Source organism: Monodelphis domestica, chromosome 8 (assembly GCF_027887165.1).
Source record: "Monodelphis domestica isolate mMonDom1 chromosome 8, mMonDom1.pri, whole genome shotgun sequence".
In the NCBI taxonomy this organism is placed as follows: Eukaryota; Metazoa; Chordata; class Mammalia; order Didelphimorphia; family Didelphidae; genus Monodelphis; species Monodelphis domestica.
The window spans coordinates 203,276,780-203,295,205 of NC_077234.1; the positions used below are offsets into that span (position 1 = coordinate 203,276,780).

Consider the following 18,426-nt stretch of genomic DNA (forward strand, 5'->3'; position numbering starts at 1 on the left):
CTCCTCCTGTAACGTGTTTACTACCCATTCTTTAACAATATAAGCTATTTGAGTTTCATCAGGAATTAAATTCATGGTCACCACCAAATAATTTGAAGAATCTACTAAGACTTTTACCTGTCCTCAGTCCCATGTACGTTTCCTATTCTTCATGATTCCTCAAAGATGTCCAACCCTCTTATTTTACAGAAGAGGAAGCTGAGGCACAGAGGTTAAATGGCTTGCCCAAGGTCACATGGCAAGTGGCAGAGGGGAAAAGGCTTCTTGACTTTAAAAAGTTGATTACCTTGCTGAAATTAATCACCTTACTAGACAGAAAAAAAGAATAATTATTGCTATTACAACAATCAATTTCTTATATAACATACTTTAAAAATTTAAACATTCTAAAGTATTCAGGACAGGTGTTTCCCCTCATATACAAAGGAATGATCTAAGATGCCACCCAAACTGCCAGAGCTAGTAGGCCACATAAGCCATTCCAAAGAGGTCAGGCTAAGTGTTGCTGGGCTTAGCTGCATTCATTAGAAAGCACCAATTCCTAAGGAAATAGTATTTGGCCTTTACTGAACAATGAAGTTTTATGTACCTGTTTTAATGCCTTGTGGCAGGCATATTGTTAACTGGTTTCTGGAAGGCCATGCCAGCAGAGTACAAGTCTTAACCTGCCTTCCCTTAAGCTAAAAAGTCTTGAAGTAAACAAGTAATATATCTGTTTTTCACAGGCTGGTCTAGTCTGCAACACTTGAGGCTCAAAACCAAGGATTAAGCCACCAGGTTATTAATTTTTCTGGTCATGAAAAACATTAAGGAAAATATTTTGATCTCATTGCCTATAAAGGAAGAGTTCATGCCTTAATGCTTTGTCAGTGGATAGATCAATAAAATTAAGGATCCTTGAAATTCTATAGTATGGATATTACTGTTAAAGCAAGGTTAAAAATCAAAATGCTTTCAAAGAATAACTTTAAATTAGTGCTTAGTCAAAACTAAAAAGGCTTATATACTTGGTTTAAAAATATTTATTACACAAATGTACACTTCATGGTTTTAAAGGATGTACTGAGTGAAGTCAACATGAAGTTGTAAATATTTTCAAAAATTCACAAAAACTTTACATTTTTAAAGATATCTACAATTAAAATTTATTTACACTTTTTACAAGAAATCTCAGCCACTTTAACAATACAGTTGACAATTAACAGTCACATTTTTTATTTCACTCTATACTTATAGAAAGAGCAGAGTGTGTGAGTGAAATTCCATCCCAGTGCCAACGACAATCCGTAGAGCAGAATGAGAGGTGCGAATGGATACAAAAGAATTACTGTGTTTTTCAAAAATGGCAGTGCTGTAAAGCAAGGAAACAAATGTAGATAAACAAAGAAAGTGAATAAAATATTAACTCTTTAATACAAATCTTAAACGTTAGTTTGGGTTGTATAAAAACATCTTTTGTTAACATATAAAAATGCTCCAAATCATAAATAAGAAAAAATGCAAATTAAAACCACTGAGTTTCTACCTCTCACTCAGATGGGCAAAGATGGTCACAGTGGGGGGATGCTGTCAGAGGAACAAACTGACAGCAGAACAGTGAATTTGGTTTAACCATTCTGGAAAGGAATCTGGAAGTACAACCAAAAACCTGTACGTACCCTTTGGGCCCAGAAATATCACTACTACAAATATACTACAAAGAAATCCAAGGAGAGGCCTCATGTGCATAAAAATATTTACAGCAATATTTTTAGTAATAAAGAACTAGAAACAAAGTGGATATCCTTATAATCAGACAATGGCTTAATATATGGTCTTAATAACGTTCTGCAAAAGACTCAAGAAGCCTGACACATACATATCTAGTCATGACTAATGGTATATTCACATTTGTTGCTGAACTATATTTCAAGGGAGAGCTTTTATTTTCAGAGAAAATTTGTAAGGAAATATATAATGGGGATAGGGATAGTAATGCAAAAGAAAAAGTATTAGTAAGATATTTAAAAATAACAGAAGATATTCTAAATATAAGGAAGAGTATTGGGAGTACCTGCTAAATTTCATACTTTTACATGAAAAAAGTTTCCTGGTTTGACACTGACCACCTCCTCTCCCACCCTCCCCTGCGCGTCATCTAAAGGGAATGCCAAGACTCTACCCCACTCCCATCTTCCCTGTGGTGATGAGTCAGTTCTCTCCAAGCTCCTTGCCATTCAGTGTAATTAGGACTCCTGGACCTGGTCACCAGACCTGCCTTAGAATACTTAGGACTTTCAGACCCTTTTAACTACCAACAGGCAGCCTGAATTCTCCCTTAGATGTTATCTCTTCCAATTATAAAAGAGGTCCTTGAAATGGTAAAGAACCTGTTTGTATAAACATAGTAATAGCTGCTCTTTTTGTGGTGGCAGAGAACTGGAAACTCAGAGATGTCCCTTAATTGAAGAATGGCTGAACAAACTGTGGCATGTGATAGTGATGGAATACTATTGTGCTATAAGGAATGATGAACTGGAGGGATTTCAGAAAGATCTGGAAAGATCTATGTGAACTGATGCAGAGTAAAATGCACAGAACCAGGAGAACATCATACACAGTTACTGAAATATTGCAGAATGATCAAATGTGATAGACTTTGCTATTACTAGCAATACAATGATGCAGGACAATTCTGAGGGACTTGGGACAAAGAATGCTATCTACCTCCAGAGAAAGAACTACTGGAGTAGAAATGCAGATGAAAATATGATTTAACCCTTGTTTATCTGGGTATATATTTTGGGGTTTGGGTTTTATAAGATTATTCATTTAATGAATAATATGGAAATGCTTTGTGTGATAATTCATGTATAATCCAGATTGAATTGTTTGTCAGCTCCAAGAGGGGAGATGGAAGAATGGAGGGAGACAAAATGGATCATATAACGTTAGAAAACTTATGTGGAAATGTGTTATTAAATTTTTTTTAATTGCTTAAAAAAGAGCCACTTCAGTTCAGGGACTGAGTGAAACTATGTTTCCTTAGCACAGTACTTTGTCTTTGTCCATAAAGCAAAAACTTTCCTAATATATATCTTGAAACTCAAATTGTCTGTGTCTACAATTCTGATAACCATTCAAGAGTCCTGAGACTAAAAGGAAGTGTGAAGATGGGATTAACTCTCCCCTGCCCATTTTTTAGAATTACTCATCAGAAACAAATACACCACACTTATCCTTAAGTGGGGGAAGGTCTGTGACCCACATGTGTAAAAGTGGGTGATGAATCAGAACCCACTGACTGCCCTGTGGGCAGTCCTAAGCAAAGCTTTAGCTGTAATTGGTCCATGTAAAATGGAAGGAAGGCACAGGAAGTGACGAAAAGGAACAGTCTTTAAAAATGCCAAGAACTTCCATGACCAGCTCTTTCACCTTCAGCTTGACCTTGGAGGAGCTCTAGCCGAGGACTGCTTCTATTAGGACTACCACGTGGGTGAGTGAAAAAGGCTGACTCCTTTCCTTAGCTTTCCTAGAGGTACTAGCCTCTGGAGAGGCCCCTCATCTTGGAGGAGGTCTCATGGCTAAAATTATTCATTAATTTACCTCTGGGCCCCCTTTGCTGGGCCTCTTAAGCCCTGCTTGGTTCTGACTGGGATTTTCTTACTTTCACTGTTTCTCCTTTTGTAAATAAATTATCATAAAAAAAATCACTTGGAATTGAGTAGTAATTGCTGGCAATCATACTCTTAAATAATTTAGTCCAACCCTTTAATTTTAACCCCTTACATTTGGGCCCTTACAAAAGCAAAGATAAAAAGGGTTATTATTTCAGAACAGCCACTAAACCTAAGCCAGTTAAGAAATTACAAAAACATAGTGCTATGCTATACTATAAATAAACATCCTGAAAGTACCAAAAAAATGGAGATATTTTTAAAAGCAACCACGGCCAGTAAAATAAGGTAGAGACACACTGAACTTCAGGTAAAAATTAGAATGCTATCTACTACAAATTCTAACAATACCTACAAAGCCTAGGTACAGAAGGGTAATTTTTAAGACAAAGTATATCTATAAAGATCCAAACCTAATGTTTTTGCAATGGGAGAATATTAGGAGCTTTACCCACAAATCCAGGATTAAAAGAGGATGCTCCTTTTTACCAGTTAGTTGACAAAGTTCTAAAAACATTATAGCACTAAGAGATATTAAAGATATTAAAACAAAAATTACTTCTATTTACTGACATGACCCAGAAAACCACAAAGAATCAGCAAAGAATTAATTCAATTAATATTAATATATTAATTCAATTAATAATTTTTCTTAAGTAGAAAGATATAATCAATGCCCCCAAACAAATTCTAGTAATTTTTTTAGTGTTACTAATATAGAAACTTTACGGTTCTCAGAGAAAGTCAACATATTTTTCTAAAAAAAAAAAAGTCCTTTGTTTCTCAGGCTTTACAAATTAACAAATTCCAGGAAAGCAACAAATTGGGAAATAATCCTCATAAAAACCTCAGACAAAGGTTTAATTACTCAAATTTACAAATAGCTAAATCAATTGTACAAAAAATCAAGCCATTCTCCAATTGATAAATGGGCAAGGGACATGAATAGGCAGTTTTCAGATAAAGAAATCAAAACTATTAATAAGCACATGAGAAAGTGTTCTCAATCTCTTATAATCAGAGAGATGCAAATCAAAGCAACTCTGAGGTATCACCTCACACCTAGCAGATTGGCTAACATAACAGCTATGGAAAGTACTGAATGCTGGAGGGGATGTGGCAAAGTAGGGACACTAATTCATTGCTGGTGGAGTTGTGAATTGATTCAACCATTCTGGAGGGCAATTTGGAACTATGCCCAAAGGGCGATAAAAGACTGTCTGCCCTTTGATCCAGCCATAGCACTGCTGAGTTTGTACCCCCCAAAGAGATAATAAGGAAAAAGACTTGTACAAGAATATTCACAGCTGCGCTTTGTGGTGGCAAAAACTTGGAAAATGAGGGGATGCCCTTCAATTGGGGAATGGCTGAACAAATTGTGGTATATGTTGGTGATGGAATACTATTGTGCTCAAAGGAATAATAAAGTGGAGGAATTCCATGGAGACTGGAACAACCTCCAGGAAGTGATGCAGAGCGAGAGGAGCAGAACCAGGAGAACATTGTACACAGAGACTGATATTCTGTGGTACAATCGAACGTAATGGACTTCTCCCTTAGTGGCAATGCAATGTCCCTGAATAATCTGCAGGCATCTAGGAGAAAAAACACTATCCACAAGCAGAGGACAAACGGTGGGAGTAAAAACACCGATGAAAAGCAACTGCTAGACTACAGGGGTGGAGGGGATATGACTGAGAGACTCTAAATGAACACTCTGGTGCAAACACCAACAACATGGAAATGGGTTCAAATCAAGAACACTTGTGATACCCAGTGGAATGTCAGCTATGGGATGGGGGGGGGAATGATCTTTGTCTCCAATGAATAATGCTCGGAAATGACCAAATAAAATAATGTTAACAAAAAAAATGTTTTAATTTAAAAAAAAAATTAACAAATTCCAGACAGACAAGGTTGTATCAGTAATTTTAACCTTCCCAAACAGCCCTTTGTATAAACACAAAAGTTGGTTTTAGGATTTCTCTATTTTTTTTTTGGCTTCCCGAGATGAAGACCCATGGAGAATCTTTATTTACTGAGTATGTTAAATAGATATCAATTGAATTAAAGAACGCAGAATTTAATAGGAGTAAATTCCAGGCAACCAAATACATATATGAATGGCTTCAGCTAGATAGAGCAAATAGTTAACATTTGGGTGAGAAAAATGCTATAAAGTTATTGCAATTCATCTGTAAAGTGATGAATGTTGGAAGACAATAAACTATGTAGTTTTATTCCTTGCCTTTTTTTTTTTAAAGCCCTTACTTTCTGTCTTGGCAAAAACTACACAAACAGGGTTAACTGACTTACACAGGGTCACACAGTTAGGAAGTGTCTGAGGCCATATTTGAACCCAGGTCCTCCTGACTCCAGGTCTGGCTCTCTATCCACTGAGTCACCTAGCTTCCTCTTTGCTTTCTAACAGCAGGTATTTATATAAACTTCAACTCTTGATTATACTTACCACTGTATCCTAGGAATGTTACATAGATATAATAACCAACGGCAATCAACCATAATGTATTTCCAACAAAATAGCCAATAAATGTATCTGTCATGATAACATCTGTAAGGAAAGAAAAAAATAATTCCTTACTATTATGTACAATAAAGATGACAGAATATAATTTTGAAATTGATTTGCTACTTACAGTTAATGAAAAAAAGCTGGATAAAATGCAAAATGACAAGCAGTGGATAAAAAGCATTCAAATGAACATCAAAAGCATATCCCCATTCTACATCATAGTCCCTGCTCTGTCGCTTCACCAAGTACTTGTTAGAGATAAACCTAATGGAATAGAAATTCAAAAGAATTAGGCAATATAAAAATATGAAATGATGTCATAAAGTGACAAGTGATATAAATATACAAGAAGACAATGGCCTGGCTATCACGAACTCAATACTTTGAAAACAAAGGAAACATAATAAATAAGAGAAGGCAGCATTTTAATTACACAGGAATAGCTTGTTTCTATTTTTCTCTCGGAACATTTTTGTCTTCATTCATAAGTAGACATAGCATATTATTATATATATGCTACTATAGCATATAAGGCTACTAATTGTTGAACCAATAAATATTTATTAAGTATCTATGTAAAGCTCTGCAAAAGTATCTATCTTCAACATGTAAAGATGATAATTTGAGAATGGAGATAGGACTAACATTAGCAACTGGGGGAAGTAATATGATCATCCAAACATGAGGTCATTTTTTCAGATTATAGATGGGGGATAAATTCTTAACTAAACAAAGAAAAAAGACAATTACAAAAGAAAAGAGATAATTTTGATCAGATTAAAAATGAAGTTTTTTTTGCATAAACAAACATGTCTATGGAAAGAAATCTCCATCATCTGTCTTCTGTACAAAGACAATCAACAGAACTATAAGAGGTCAAATACCACTTACAGAAAAATAAAAAATAAAAAAGAGTCAGGGATATGAAAACAGTTCCCAAAAAGAATAGGAAGCTATAAAGAAGAATATGGAAGAATGCGACAAATGACTAACAGAAAGAGAAATGCAAATCAGAACAACCCTGAAATTTTATCCCACACCCAGAAAATTAGCAAAGATGACAAAAAGGCAAGAATAGGTCATATTGGGGGCAGCTGGGTGGCTCAGTGGATTGAAAGCCAGAACTAGAGATGAGAGGTCCTAAGTTCAAATCTGTCCTCAGATAATTCCTAGCTGTGACCCTAAACAAGTCAGTTCCCCACTACCTAGTCCTTACTGATCTTTTGCCTTGGAACCTATACCTAGTATAGGTTATATACCAAGATTGAAGGTAAGGGTTTTGTGTAGATAAAGTCCACTCCCCAGGCTCGCCATTCCCTTAATCTGTCCTACTACCCCGCATCCCATTTTATCCCATTTTGAGTGAGTAGGTTGAGAGAACTGGGGCACAGAGGATAAAAGGTGTGGAGTGGATTGCTCTCTCTCTGTCTCTGTCTCTCTAGCTCTCTCTGTGCTCAGGCTTAAGCAGATTAGCAGGCTTCATATTTCGGCTTAGGGTATTTTTCTAGATAGGTGACATTTTCTGTCCCCCTCCTACATTTCTTTTTTTTCCTTCCTATATCTCCATTATCTTTAATTAAAATTACATTGTCAAGAGTTACTAACAGACTCCTGACTTGAGAGTTAATTTTATAACAGTAACCACAATATTTTAATTAATATTACATTTAATAATCTTACTTTCATTTATTACAGTTTTAAAAATTGCTCACATTAGAGAGATAAGGCAAATTTAGTGCCTAAAATATTTAAACCCTTTGATTCAAGAGATTCCACTGCTAGGCTTATACCCTAACAAAGTCAATGACCAAAGGACAGATCCCAGGTAACACAAAATATTTAAAGCAACACCTTTTGTGGTAGCAAAGAACTGGACATGAAATAGATGCCCACTGGGAAATGTCTTAATTGTTGTACATGAATGTAATAAGAGTATTACTATACTATGATGAACATGATGAATAAGTTATTTTAATTGAGATTTCTTTCATTAATAGTGACTTTTGAAGCACTTTTTTCATATGGTTATAAATAGCCTGGGTTCCTTCCCTGGAGAACTTCCTGTTCATACAGAATGCTTTCCAGAATGGTTGTATCAGTTAACTCCACTAGCAATCTCTCCAACACGACTTATTCTTGATATTCCTATGTATGTCTTCCAGACTGAAATATATGTATAAGTGATAGAAAGATGAACTTATGCACATATTTATACACTTGTGTCTCTGTATCTTGGTTTCAGGAAGACTGAAGGAAAATGGCTTCAAATTAGGACATAGAAGAATTCAGAATTCCCACAAACACCCCAATAAAACTTTAAAATGCATCATTAACTGGTGGAATCTAAACAATTATCATAGACTATTCCATCCAGACTGAAGGCACAGAGGACAGCCTGAATCCTTCAGGGATCCAGAAATAGATAAGTCAGGGTACTTCCAAAGCAGTAGGTAAAGTAGCTTAAATGTAACGAGGGTTCTGCAATAAGGTGGGTAGCTAGGATGAAGGGCTCAAAATTAACTAAGACAAGATGAGACAACCCATGATAGTTTACCAGGAAAGGGACAATGTCTGCTCCAGAGGAGGGAGGTCCTCAGGAAGAACCTTAGGCAAAAGGAAGCTTCAAGCTCTATGGCAAAAAAAGGATCACCATACCTGTGTCAGTAGCCACAGCAACCCTGAAGCCCAGAAGTAAGAAAGAAGGGAAAAGGCCCCAGGAAAAGTCCAACATAAGGGGTGACTTAGTAGAACAAGGACTCAGGAAGAGCCTAATCTCAGAGCAATCACCAAACCAAGGAAAATACTAAATATTAAGAGAAAATATCTTTGAAAGAAGTTTCCTTTATGTCAGACCTGAAATTCTACTTTCTATAAAAAACTTTTCCAGATCCGCCTCCTCTCCGTGATTATCTCCAATTTATCTTTTTCCCAGTAGACTGAGCTCCCAGAAGTTTGGATTTTGTTGTTGTTGTTGTTTTGGCTTTATTTATATCCCCAGAGCCTAAAAAATGCTTATTGACTTCTCTATTTGCTGAACCTTTTAAATTGTATTCTCTGGCTGACTATTCCTTATAACCTTTGGCTGAACACTACCTTAGGTGTTTGTCTACAATCCTCTACTTGCCCTGACATTAAACTTGTGCTTGGGTCATTTTTGTTTTGAGGTTTCTAATCCAATCATTTTCTGTGGCAGAAAAAAATACATCATCATATCCAATTGAATAAACATTTATTAGGTGCCTATTATATGCTGTGCTAACACTGGAGGTACAATTAATAAAGAGAGTTTCTGCCCTCAAGGAGCTTGCAATCTAAAACAACTCAAAAAAAGAAAATGAGAAAGAGACTGGGGAAAATGCTAAGGTAGGAGGGGGCATCCTGTTATAAAAGTATAAACTAGGCAGAGCAGCAGATACAAAATAAAATGAGATGAGAAGTTAGTTTTTGCCCTTTACAAAGGAAGGAATGTTTGGTACTCTACCATCCAATCAGAGGGGAGAGGAGGCTCAGGGCAGTGGTGTCAATTAAGGCTTTTTTTGGTCATTAATGTTTTTCTCTAATATAAGCTTTAAAAAAAAATCTTTTTTATTAATCTTCCTTGCCAGTCTCAGTTTACTCTGAACTTTAATACTACTGACACTCCTCTCATCAGACCTGCTAAATTTGAATAATCATACTCAATTGCCTATCCTTATTTCCATCTTCTCCACATGCCTGTTAAAGATTGAAGCTGGTTTCAATCTTTCAGTTTCCTCATCAGAATTCTTAATGTCTTCAAAATTTCATTTTTGAGAGCTTCCCATGTTTCCTAAGCTGACTTCTTCTATAAACTTTTAGTTCATAGGATCCTAATCTTCCTTCTCTAAACCCCTTGAAATATGTACCCTCTCCCCTCCCAGTAAAATTAGTCACATGTTAAGTTATCTCTGGCTTCTCTTCTCTATCACAGATTTTAAGATTGAGTGGTACCCCTTCCAAAAATCCCACTCATATCTATCCAGCAGTCAGTCCTTCCTTGATAGTGAAAAGGGTTTACTGCTGTCTTTCTCCCTAGAATGCCCATCCTTCCACACTCCAGTTTCCTGACACCAGGCACAATTACTCTCTGCTGCCTAATTTCCTTTTCTTGTCTCACATATAAGCCATTCTTCTTCTTTTTCTTTTAAAGGAACATTTCATTCTTCCTGATAACCCAAAATTAAAGGTGTTCCTCAATCCCCTTTACCTTTCTTCCCAAAAGAAACTACTTACACTGCAAACTGAGATATCACCTGGCAGTGGAAGAAATGCAAATACTGCACTCTGTATAGCTCATTTCAAATTTCCTCCTTATCTTCACAGCAGTAGTTACAACAATCCCTAGTCATCTTTGCTAGTAGGTTCCTATGCAAATCTTCAACTTAAAAGCTGTCAGTCTTCTTTTCACTTCCATCTCCAGGTCCTTCTGTTGTCAATTTTTCAAGCATTCCCAAATTTTCCAATCCCAAATTCAGTCTCAGGCCTTCTTCACAATTCTAATGCTACTCTCCCTACCCCCTGAAAAATCACCTTTATATGGTCTACTTAAAGAATCCTAGAGAATCAATTAAAAAGCTAACAAAAATAATCAACAACTTTAGCAAAGTTGCAGGATACAAAATAAACCCACATAAATCATCAGCATTTCTATATACTTCCAACTTAAAAGAGAAATTCCCTTTAAAAATCACCATAGACAATGTAAAACATCGCCAAGACAAATACAGGAACTATGCGAACACAACTACAAAACACTCTCCACACAATTAAAACTAGATCTAAATAACTGGAAAAACATTAATTGTTCCTGGGTAGGATGGGTTAACATAATAAAAATGACAATCCTACCCAAACTGATTTACTTATTTAGTGCCATACCCATCAAACTACCAAAAAACTTTTTTACCAAATTAAAAAAATAGCAAAGTTTATTTGGAAGAACAAAAGATCAAGGATATTAAGGGAAATAATGTGACCTAGCATTCCAGATCTTAAACTGTGCTATAAAGCAGTGGTCATCAAAACAATATGGTACTGGCTAAAAGATAGAAGGTAGGATCCGTGGGATAGACTTGGGGTAAGTGATCTCAGCAAGATAGTCTAAAATGAACCCAAAGATTCCTCTTTCCCCAGAGATGTGGCTCCAGCTGGAAGCGTGCTAAGCATTCCGACATCTTGGCATGGTGGCAGCTATTTGTCTCGGTTTTGGCGGCGAGTTTGCCCTTGAGCTAATTCAGGTTCAGGCATCTTGGCTGAGCCCTCTTGGAGTTCAGGCTGACTCCTTCCTCCTTTACTCTCCAAAACCTTATCTTCCTAAAGCCTCTAATTTTCCACCTTTCCTTTAAATCACCATAAATTTCCAGCTGTCTTGGGTATTTTATTTGGGATATCCCATGGCAACAAATAACTAATATAGTTTAGGTCACAACGCTAAAATTATCCTTTAAAAAAGAAACAGAAGAAAAACTGTTTGATCACATGGTTTGATGGGGATGTCATTGGGAATGTAGACTCTAAATAATTGCCCTAGTGCAAATAATAATATGGCAATAGGTCTTGATCAATGACACATGTTAAACCCAGTGGAATTGCGTGTCAGATACAGGAGGGGGGTAGGGGAAGGGAAGGGAAAGAACATGAGTCTTGTAACCATGGAAAAATATTCTAAATCATCTAATTTAATAAAATTTTCAAAAATTAAAAAAAATCACTTTCATAATTCTTTCCCTCGTCCATCAGCTCAAGCCTTTCTTATGGCTTCTGTGGGAGGGTCAGGAAAGTTATAAGGAGTACTCTGACTTTTGATTTTTAAGTGTAGGGACAAGAGGGGGAAGGGGAGAGAGAGAGGAAGATAAGTTCAATCATATAACTTGGGAAAACTTTTGTGGAAATTTGTTATTACATGTAATTGGTAAAAATATAAATAAAGTCTAGGGGCAGCTGGGTGGCCCAATGGATTGAGAGCTAGGTCTAGAGACAAGAGTCTGAGGTTCAAATTTAGCCTCAGACACTTCCCAGCTGTGCAACCCTGGGCAAATCACTTAACTTCAATTGCCTTGCCTTTACCTCTTTTTTGCCTTGGAACTAATACTTAGTATTGATTCTAAGATGAAAGGTAAGGGTGTTTAAAAAGAAAGATGAAGCATAATTAATGCAGAATGTTTATAAGAATTGCTTAATCAATCAGCCAATATTTATTACACAACTATGTGCCGGTGACTCTAGATAGAAAGATAAAAATGAAACATTCTCTACTCTTGAGAAGCTTATATTTTATAGCCAAAATAGATACATATACAAGTACATACAAAATATAGACAAAAAAAAATAAGGTAATTTGGGTATGTGAAGTTCTAGCAGCTGGGGATATCAGGAGAGACTTCATGTAAGAGACACCATTTGAACTGAACTTGAAAAAAACTAGGACTTCCAAGAAGCAGATGCAAAAAGGGGAGTACATTTCAGGCAAGGAGGACAACTTGAGTGAGAGCACAGAGCTGGGAGATGAAACGTGAAGGGTAAGAAAGAAGGGAAGTTTGGCTAGATTAGAGTCAAATGTACAAAAATAGCAATAATGATTGTATCTCATTTGATCCTGACAACAACCCTGGAAGGCAGATGAGGAAAGTGAGGCAAATGTATATTAAGTGACTTGCTCAAGGTCACAGAGCTAATACATACATAAGCCCAAATTTTAACTCAATGTTCTTGATTCTAGGCCTGGTATGCTATCCACTGCTCCAACAACTGTTTTGTTTTGTTTTTTTAAACCCTTACCTTCCATCTTGGAATGAATACTGTGTATTGGTTCCAAGGCAGAAGAGTGGTATGGGTCAAGTGACTTGCCCAGGGTTACACAGTTGGGAAGGACTGAGGCCAAATTTGAACATGGGACCTCCCATTTCTGGGCCTGGCTCTCCCACTGAGCTATCCAGTTGCCCCCTCTACCAAACTGTTTTTTGAAGAAAACTAAAGGCCAAGATGTTAGGTGACTTGCCCAAATATCTCACAGGTATAAGTGGTAAAGTCAGAGATTTGGACTCAGATATGATTCAAAGTTTAACAACTCAGGATCAGTGTTCTTTCTATACTGCTCTGCCTTATCCAATAGCATCTTTTAAAAATATTAACAAATGAACAAACCTGATCACAAGATAAAAAAAGTTTTGTGAGAAATGAAAATGTGAGATTCCTAACAGCAAGCTTTTTCCTGTTTAATAACAAAATATAATGATTAAGTTTGGGCCTAAAGAGGACACTTAACCTTTCTTAGGGGTAGGAGACTATGGTATGGAGTTCTATTACTTCAGATTTGGATGATGTACTGCTTAGTTGTAATAAAATGATTTTTTTTCCTTCTTCCTGGATTCTTTTTTATTGGGACAGAATTCTGGGTCAGAGATAAGGGAATATATTTTGGGAAATGTAAGTAGCATAAAAATAAGAAATAGTCATTTTAATTCAAGAAAATCAAGTAATGAAAAATTTTTTAGTAAAACACCACTGTGCATCCTTTTAAGGCATCAAAAATTAACTATTTTCCTTTTCAGATATGTTTCATTAATGATAAAGCCTTAAGGAAAAAAAATTAACATTTTAGCTATTATACACCTACAGTAGATAAACTATCAAATGTGCCAGGCAAAAGAAGGCTAACCAGGAAATTCATGCAAAATTAGGTATTTTGTTTGAATTATTAATCATTGTTTTGATTCAATTCTTGGCTCTTCTTTGACAATATAGACCATATCTTGGATTATTTACAGATGCTCAGAACGGATGAGATAGTTAATAGGAAATCTTGACTATCCTAAACTAATCTAATAAATTAGGTTTGTGACCTCTGATTTTAATTTTATCATTGTCTGTATTTCAGAAACAAATGACTAAAGGGTCTATATCAGTACCTGGAAAAAAAATGCACAGTACTTACCACATCAAAGTTGATATTAAAAGGCCAACACCTACACAATCTATAAACACAACCCAAAGAAGAAGTTTTATCGTTTCAAAAAATCCCATGTCCAGGACAAATCCAAATCCTATAGTGGAAACTGAAAATAAAATTAAAGATACATGAATTAGACTCTTTGATCTCTAACTGTAGATAATTCTCTTAAAGCAAAAAATCAATATATCCAGTAATTCAGCATTAACTTTACAGAAAAGTTCTCAATGTCAATAAACAAGAACTTTATTCTACAATCACAGTAACGCCCCTTTATGTAATTTTACATTAGTGCTTCCAAAATTTTAATTCCTGCTTCATTTGTATGTTGAATTTCCTAAGCTAATATTTTTCATAGTAAAATATTACTCAAAGTCCATTTTGTTATTGCGGACTTCAAGACAATGGCCAGATTCAATTGTTCCTTGCCCAATAAGCATTAAATGTGACAAGTTTACTCAAAAGAAAACATTATCTGATCTCATGTAAGTTAAGGAATATAATTCTTCTGACAGCTCTAGAAAAGTTTATTTTTGAAAGCATCAGCAAATTCAAGTTCACAATCCATATTCAGATCTTCCACATTAAAAGGCACAACTTCCATGATCAATCATCAATCTTCTGAGCAGAAGTGTTAAACTTATTATTAAATTTTAACGTATATATAATAAGACACTTACCACAGAGCCAAATACTCAGCAATACCAAGAAGGCAGGATCATCTCTTGCCCATTGATCTTTCGTTTGTTTTCGGTAATGAAAGTTTCTGTAAACTCTCTGTGGGGAAGTGAAAAGATAGAGCATCTGCCAGGCAGCAAACTCAAAGTCCATCTGCCTGAATCGGAAGAGCCTCCGAAGATACTTGTAGCGTTTTGCTCCAGCTGTGTGCCTTGCTGCATCTCTGGAATTCAGGGCGCCATTTCCCTGTATTCGGGAATTCATTGATGTGGTTGGTAACATCTTTCTGGATTAAAAAAAATTAATTTGTCTTATAGAAAACAGCATGATATTAATCAATATTCAAACTTTTTTCTGCTGGCAGTACCCTTTAAATTGCTATTTGAAAATTCTAGGCAGGGTTGGTGGTGTATATTCAAAGAAGGGTCCTGACATATTCTGTTTGGCCATTGGGCTGGAGGCCCCAGTAGTTAATACAAATCACTAGTGAGCCTAAGTTAGAGTAGCTCTTAAAAATATTGATAACACTGTATCTACCTTGTCATTAGCACTCTGAAAATTACTACATTATGGCCTTTGTTTGGGGGGGGGGGGATATTCAGATGTCTCAGTATCACACGTGCTAATTTAGTCCACTAATACCAAATGTTTTCTCAGACCAGAAAAAACTATTTTAACCACTTTCTGACTTTGTTAGTACTATTTCTTCCTCCTCTTTAGAATCATGGTTAAGTTGTCAAGTTATTTTTCTTATTGTCATTGCAAATTTCACAAGGTCTCTTACTTTTAAAAAGCCATTTCCTTCTGTTTCTAGCTGTTGACAATTACTTCACAATAATAAAGCTGGAGGAAAAAAGAGAAGAAAACTTGTAAGCAGGAGCCAAGAAAGGAGCTCAATGTACCTAAGTGGAGCAACACATGTTAAAGCGGCTGCAATTCAAGGACTAAAAAAAAATAATTTCTGGTATATTGGCAATTTGTAAAAACATGCAAGTTTAACAAACAAACTACCACCTAAATTTGAATTCTTAAATTATCTACATTTAGTGAAAGGAAGACAAAGAGGTCTTATATAAGCAAACCAAATGGCCTTGCCACACATGACCACATTGACATTATTGTAAGGGATATAAAAACCCAGTCCTAATTCTATTTTCCAACCAACTTGGTCAACAGGAAAAATGACAATACTGCAGTTTATTCTAAATCTTTCATTCTCACTACTACTATAGTATCCTTCCAAAGAATATCCTTCCAAAGAATTTTGGTTTCATTCAAAACAGAAATGATACACAAGTATCCAGGAAACTAATATTGGAATCAATAGTAATCTATACTTAATCTACACATTTAATCTTTGGAATATTGAATCATGGTTGTCCAAAATACAACTATGTTTGATCAACACAAGTCTTCACACATAGTCTAAATATAATAGGAAGTGTTTTCTATGATAGGTAAACTTGAAAACATGGTGTTTTATTTTTTAATTTTTGTATCCCCAGTACCTGGGGTTGTGCCTTCTTCATATGCTTAATGTTTGTTGCATAACCTGAGTTAATCTCTGAGTCTTTTCTACCTTTTACCAAAATCTAAAAAGCATTTATTTAATATCTATCATGTAAAGAGTACTTAGGTGCTTATGGAGCTGACAGTTTAATACAGGAAAATAACTAAATCACATAATACATAACTGGCATTAGAGGTATAACAGTGTGTCAGGGACGCTCATTTTGGATTTACATATAATTCTCAGTGCTGGAGATAGGAAGACAGATTCACCTACCGCAATTACCAAATATTTGTGATTATAGGCAAGTCAATTTAAATTTTCAGCCTCAGTTTCCTAATCTACAAAATAAGGAGCATAATTCCTGTAGTACTCACTTTGCAGGTTGGCTGTGAAGTTCAAATGAGAGAATTAGGTAAAACTCTTTGTAAAAAGCATTATATAAATAATAGTAGTCATAAGCATTGATCATCTGTACTCTAGCTTCTGTACTGCCCCTATAAAATCACTTACCAAAGTGACTTTTATCTAACCCTTACATTCAAAGTCCTAACTAGGAACCCTTTATTTAACGTAGAGCAAATTCAGTTCAGGGGAGGAGGAGGGTTTTGGGGTTGAGACCAAGACTATCCATGTCTAAGACATAAACACACTTCTGTTTAGCCAATGAAGACTTTAGGTAGAGGTTAGGGTTTTGGAAAGGAGTCAAGGTGAGAGGGGAATGGTAGAATGAAGAAAAAGATTGAGCTTACTCAGAATGAAGACTGACATGGACGAACTGGAGTAAACTTTAAAAGAGGAAAGTTAACTGAATGATGGTGGTTGAGGAGGGGTCTGAAAATTAAAGTATGCCAACCCCTCCTGGCCCTGGGTAAAGATGAAGAAGGGCTACGGGTTGTAGAGATTTGAAAGAAAAATCTGGATCACAGGTTAATTTAAGAATTAGAATGGACCTTTGTGGTCTCATATTATAGTCAAGACTGAAGTCCAGAGAGGTGGAGGGTCTTGCCCTTGTTTTTACAAGGAATAGGGGATTCAAAGTCGGGTCCCTCTGATTATAGTCACAACACGAGAAGGTTCTCAGGAAAAAAGGACAGGACCAGCACTGGAAGGGATGAAGGTTGAGGAAGCCAGTTAACAAGCCACCCCTTTTCTGACTTTAAGCTAATTTCACACCAAATCATCCCACCCTGCTCCAGGCCAGGTAGCAAGAGAACAGGGAAAGGTGTACACCAGTCTCCGGGATAGAGAAGGGGGCGTGTCATCGCACGCAACCCGCTTCCACGTCCCCCACCCCCCTCCAGATAAGTGCACCCAGGCCACGTCTCCTATCACATCGAGCTCGGTCCGCAGGCTCGGAACCTGAGTGGGAGGTGGCTGACTGTGGATTTGTCCGGAGCTCATATCTACAAACCCAGGCCCTAGCCCGCTCCCCTCCTTGGCAGGCCCCGCCCCCCCCCCTCGGCTGACTAACCGAGCCCAGTCACTGCCCAATTATTAATGACGCTTTCGGAGCCTCCCGCAGTGGCGCCACGACCCGACCCGACCCCACCCTCCGGCCAGACCCAAGGAGTCTCCGGGCCCCACTAGGGACGAGGGGATAGGAGCTCGGCAGGCGCGGGGGCTCCTTGTGACGTCGCGAGACGAGGAACCGGAGGAAGCCGGGAGGAAAGGCGATCGAACTTTGGGGCGCGTGCGCGGGGTGGACTCGGAGGAGGAGCAATGATGATGGAACTGGGCAGAAGGGGACCCTCAGTTCTCACCTGGACCCTGGCAAGGGCCTCGGCCCAGATCCGTAATCCCCCCCGCCACCTCGGTTCAGCAGCCGAGCCAGGCGCCCGCCCCGGCTCCGGTTCCCTTTCCTTCCTGCTACGTAGTTGCTCTTCGTCACTCCTAAAGCAAGACAAATCACGTGTTTCTCCCACTTCCGCTGAGCTTCCTGTCTGAGGGCTTTCGGAGTTTTCGATTCCGGGGGCTGAGGCTCCGCCGCCGGAAAAAGCTTATCCCTACTTCCTGTCTCTTCCTCTCCAACGCCCTCCTCCGCCCCCTCCGCCATCTCGGGTGCTGGCGTCAAGGAGGTTGA

The 18,426-nt window shown here is 37.3% G+C and overlaps 1 protein-coding gene across 5 annotated transcripts; it reads right to left on the reverse strand.

Moving 5' to 3' along the window:
* Positions 1-1,004: 1,004 nt before the first annotated feature.
* UNC50 (unc-50 inner nuclear membrane RNA binding protein) lies at positions 1,005-18,399 on the reverse strand. 5 transcript variants are annotated; one of them, XM_007501096.2, is made up of 7 exons: positions 18,107-18,244; positions 15,618-15,676; positions 14,836-15,119; positions 14,141-14,261; positions 6,314-6,453; positions 6,127-6,228; positions 1,005-1,351 (listed from the first exon to the last, which is right to left on the reverse strand). In XM_007501096.2, exons 3-7 carry the CDS (start codon positions 15,113-15,115, stop codon positions 1,215-1,217), a joined length of 780 nt encoding a protein of 259 aa, XP_007501158.1. In that variant the 5' UTR covers positions 15,116-15,119; positions 15,618-15,676; positions 18,107-18,244; the 3' UTR covers positions 1,005-1,214. The 5 variants fall into 5 exon arrangements, with proteins under 5 accessions (XP_007501158.1, XP_056662952.1, XP_056662951.1 ...); XM_056806974.1 differs by lacking the exon at positions 18,107-18,244 and adding an exon at positions 17,818-17,993; XM_056806973.1 differs by lacking the exon at positions 18,107-18,244 and adding an exon at positions 17,096-17,727.
* Positions 18,400-18,426: the final 27 nt, after the last annotated feature.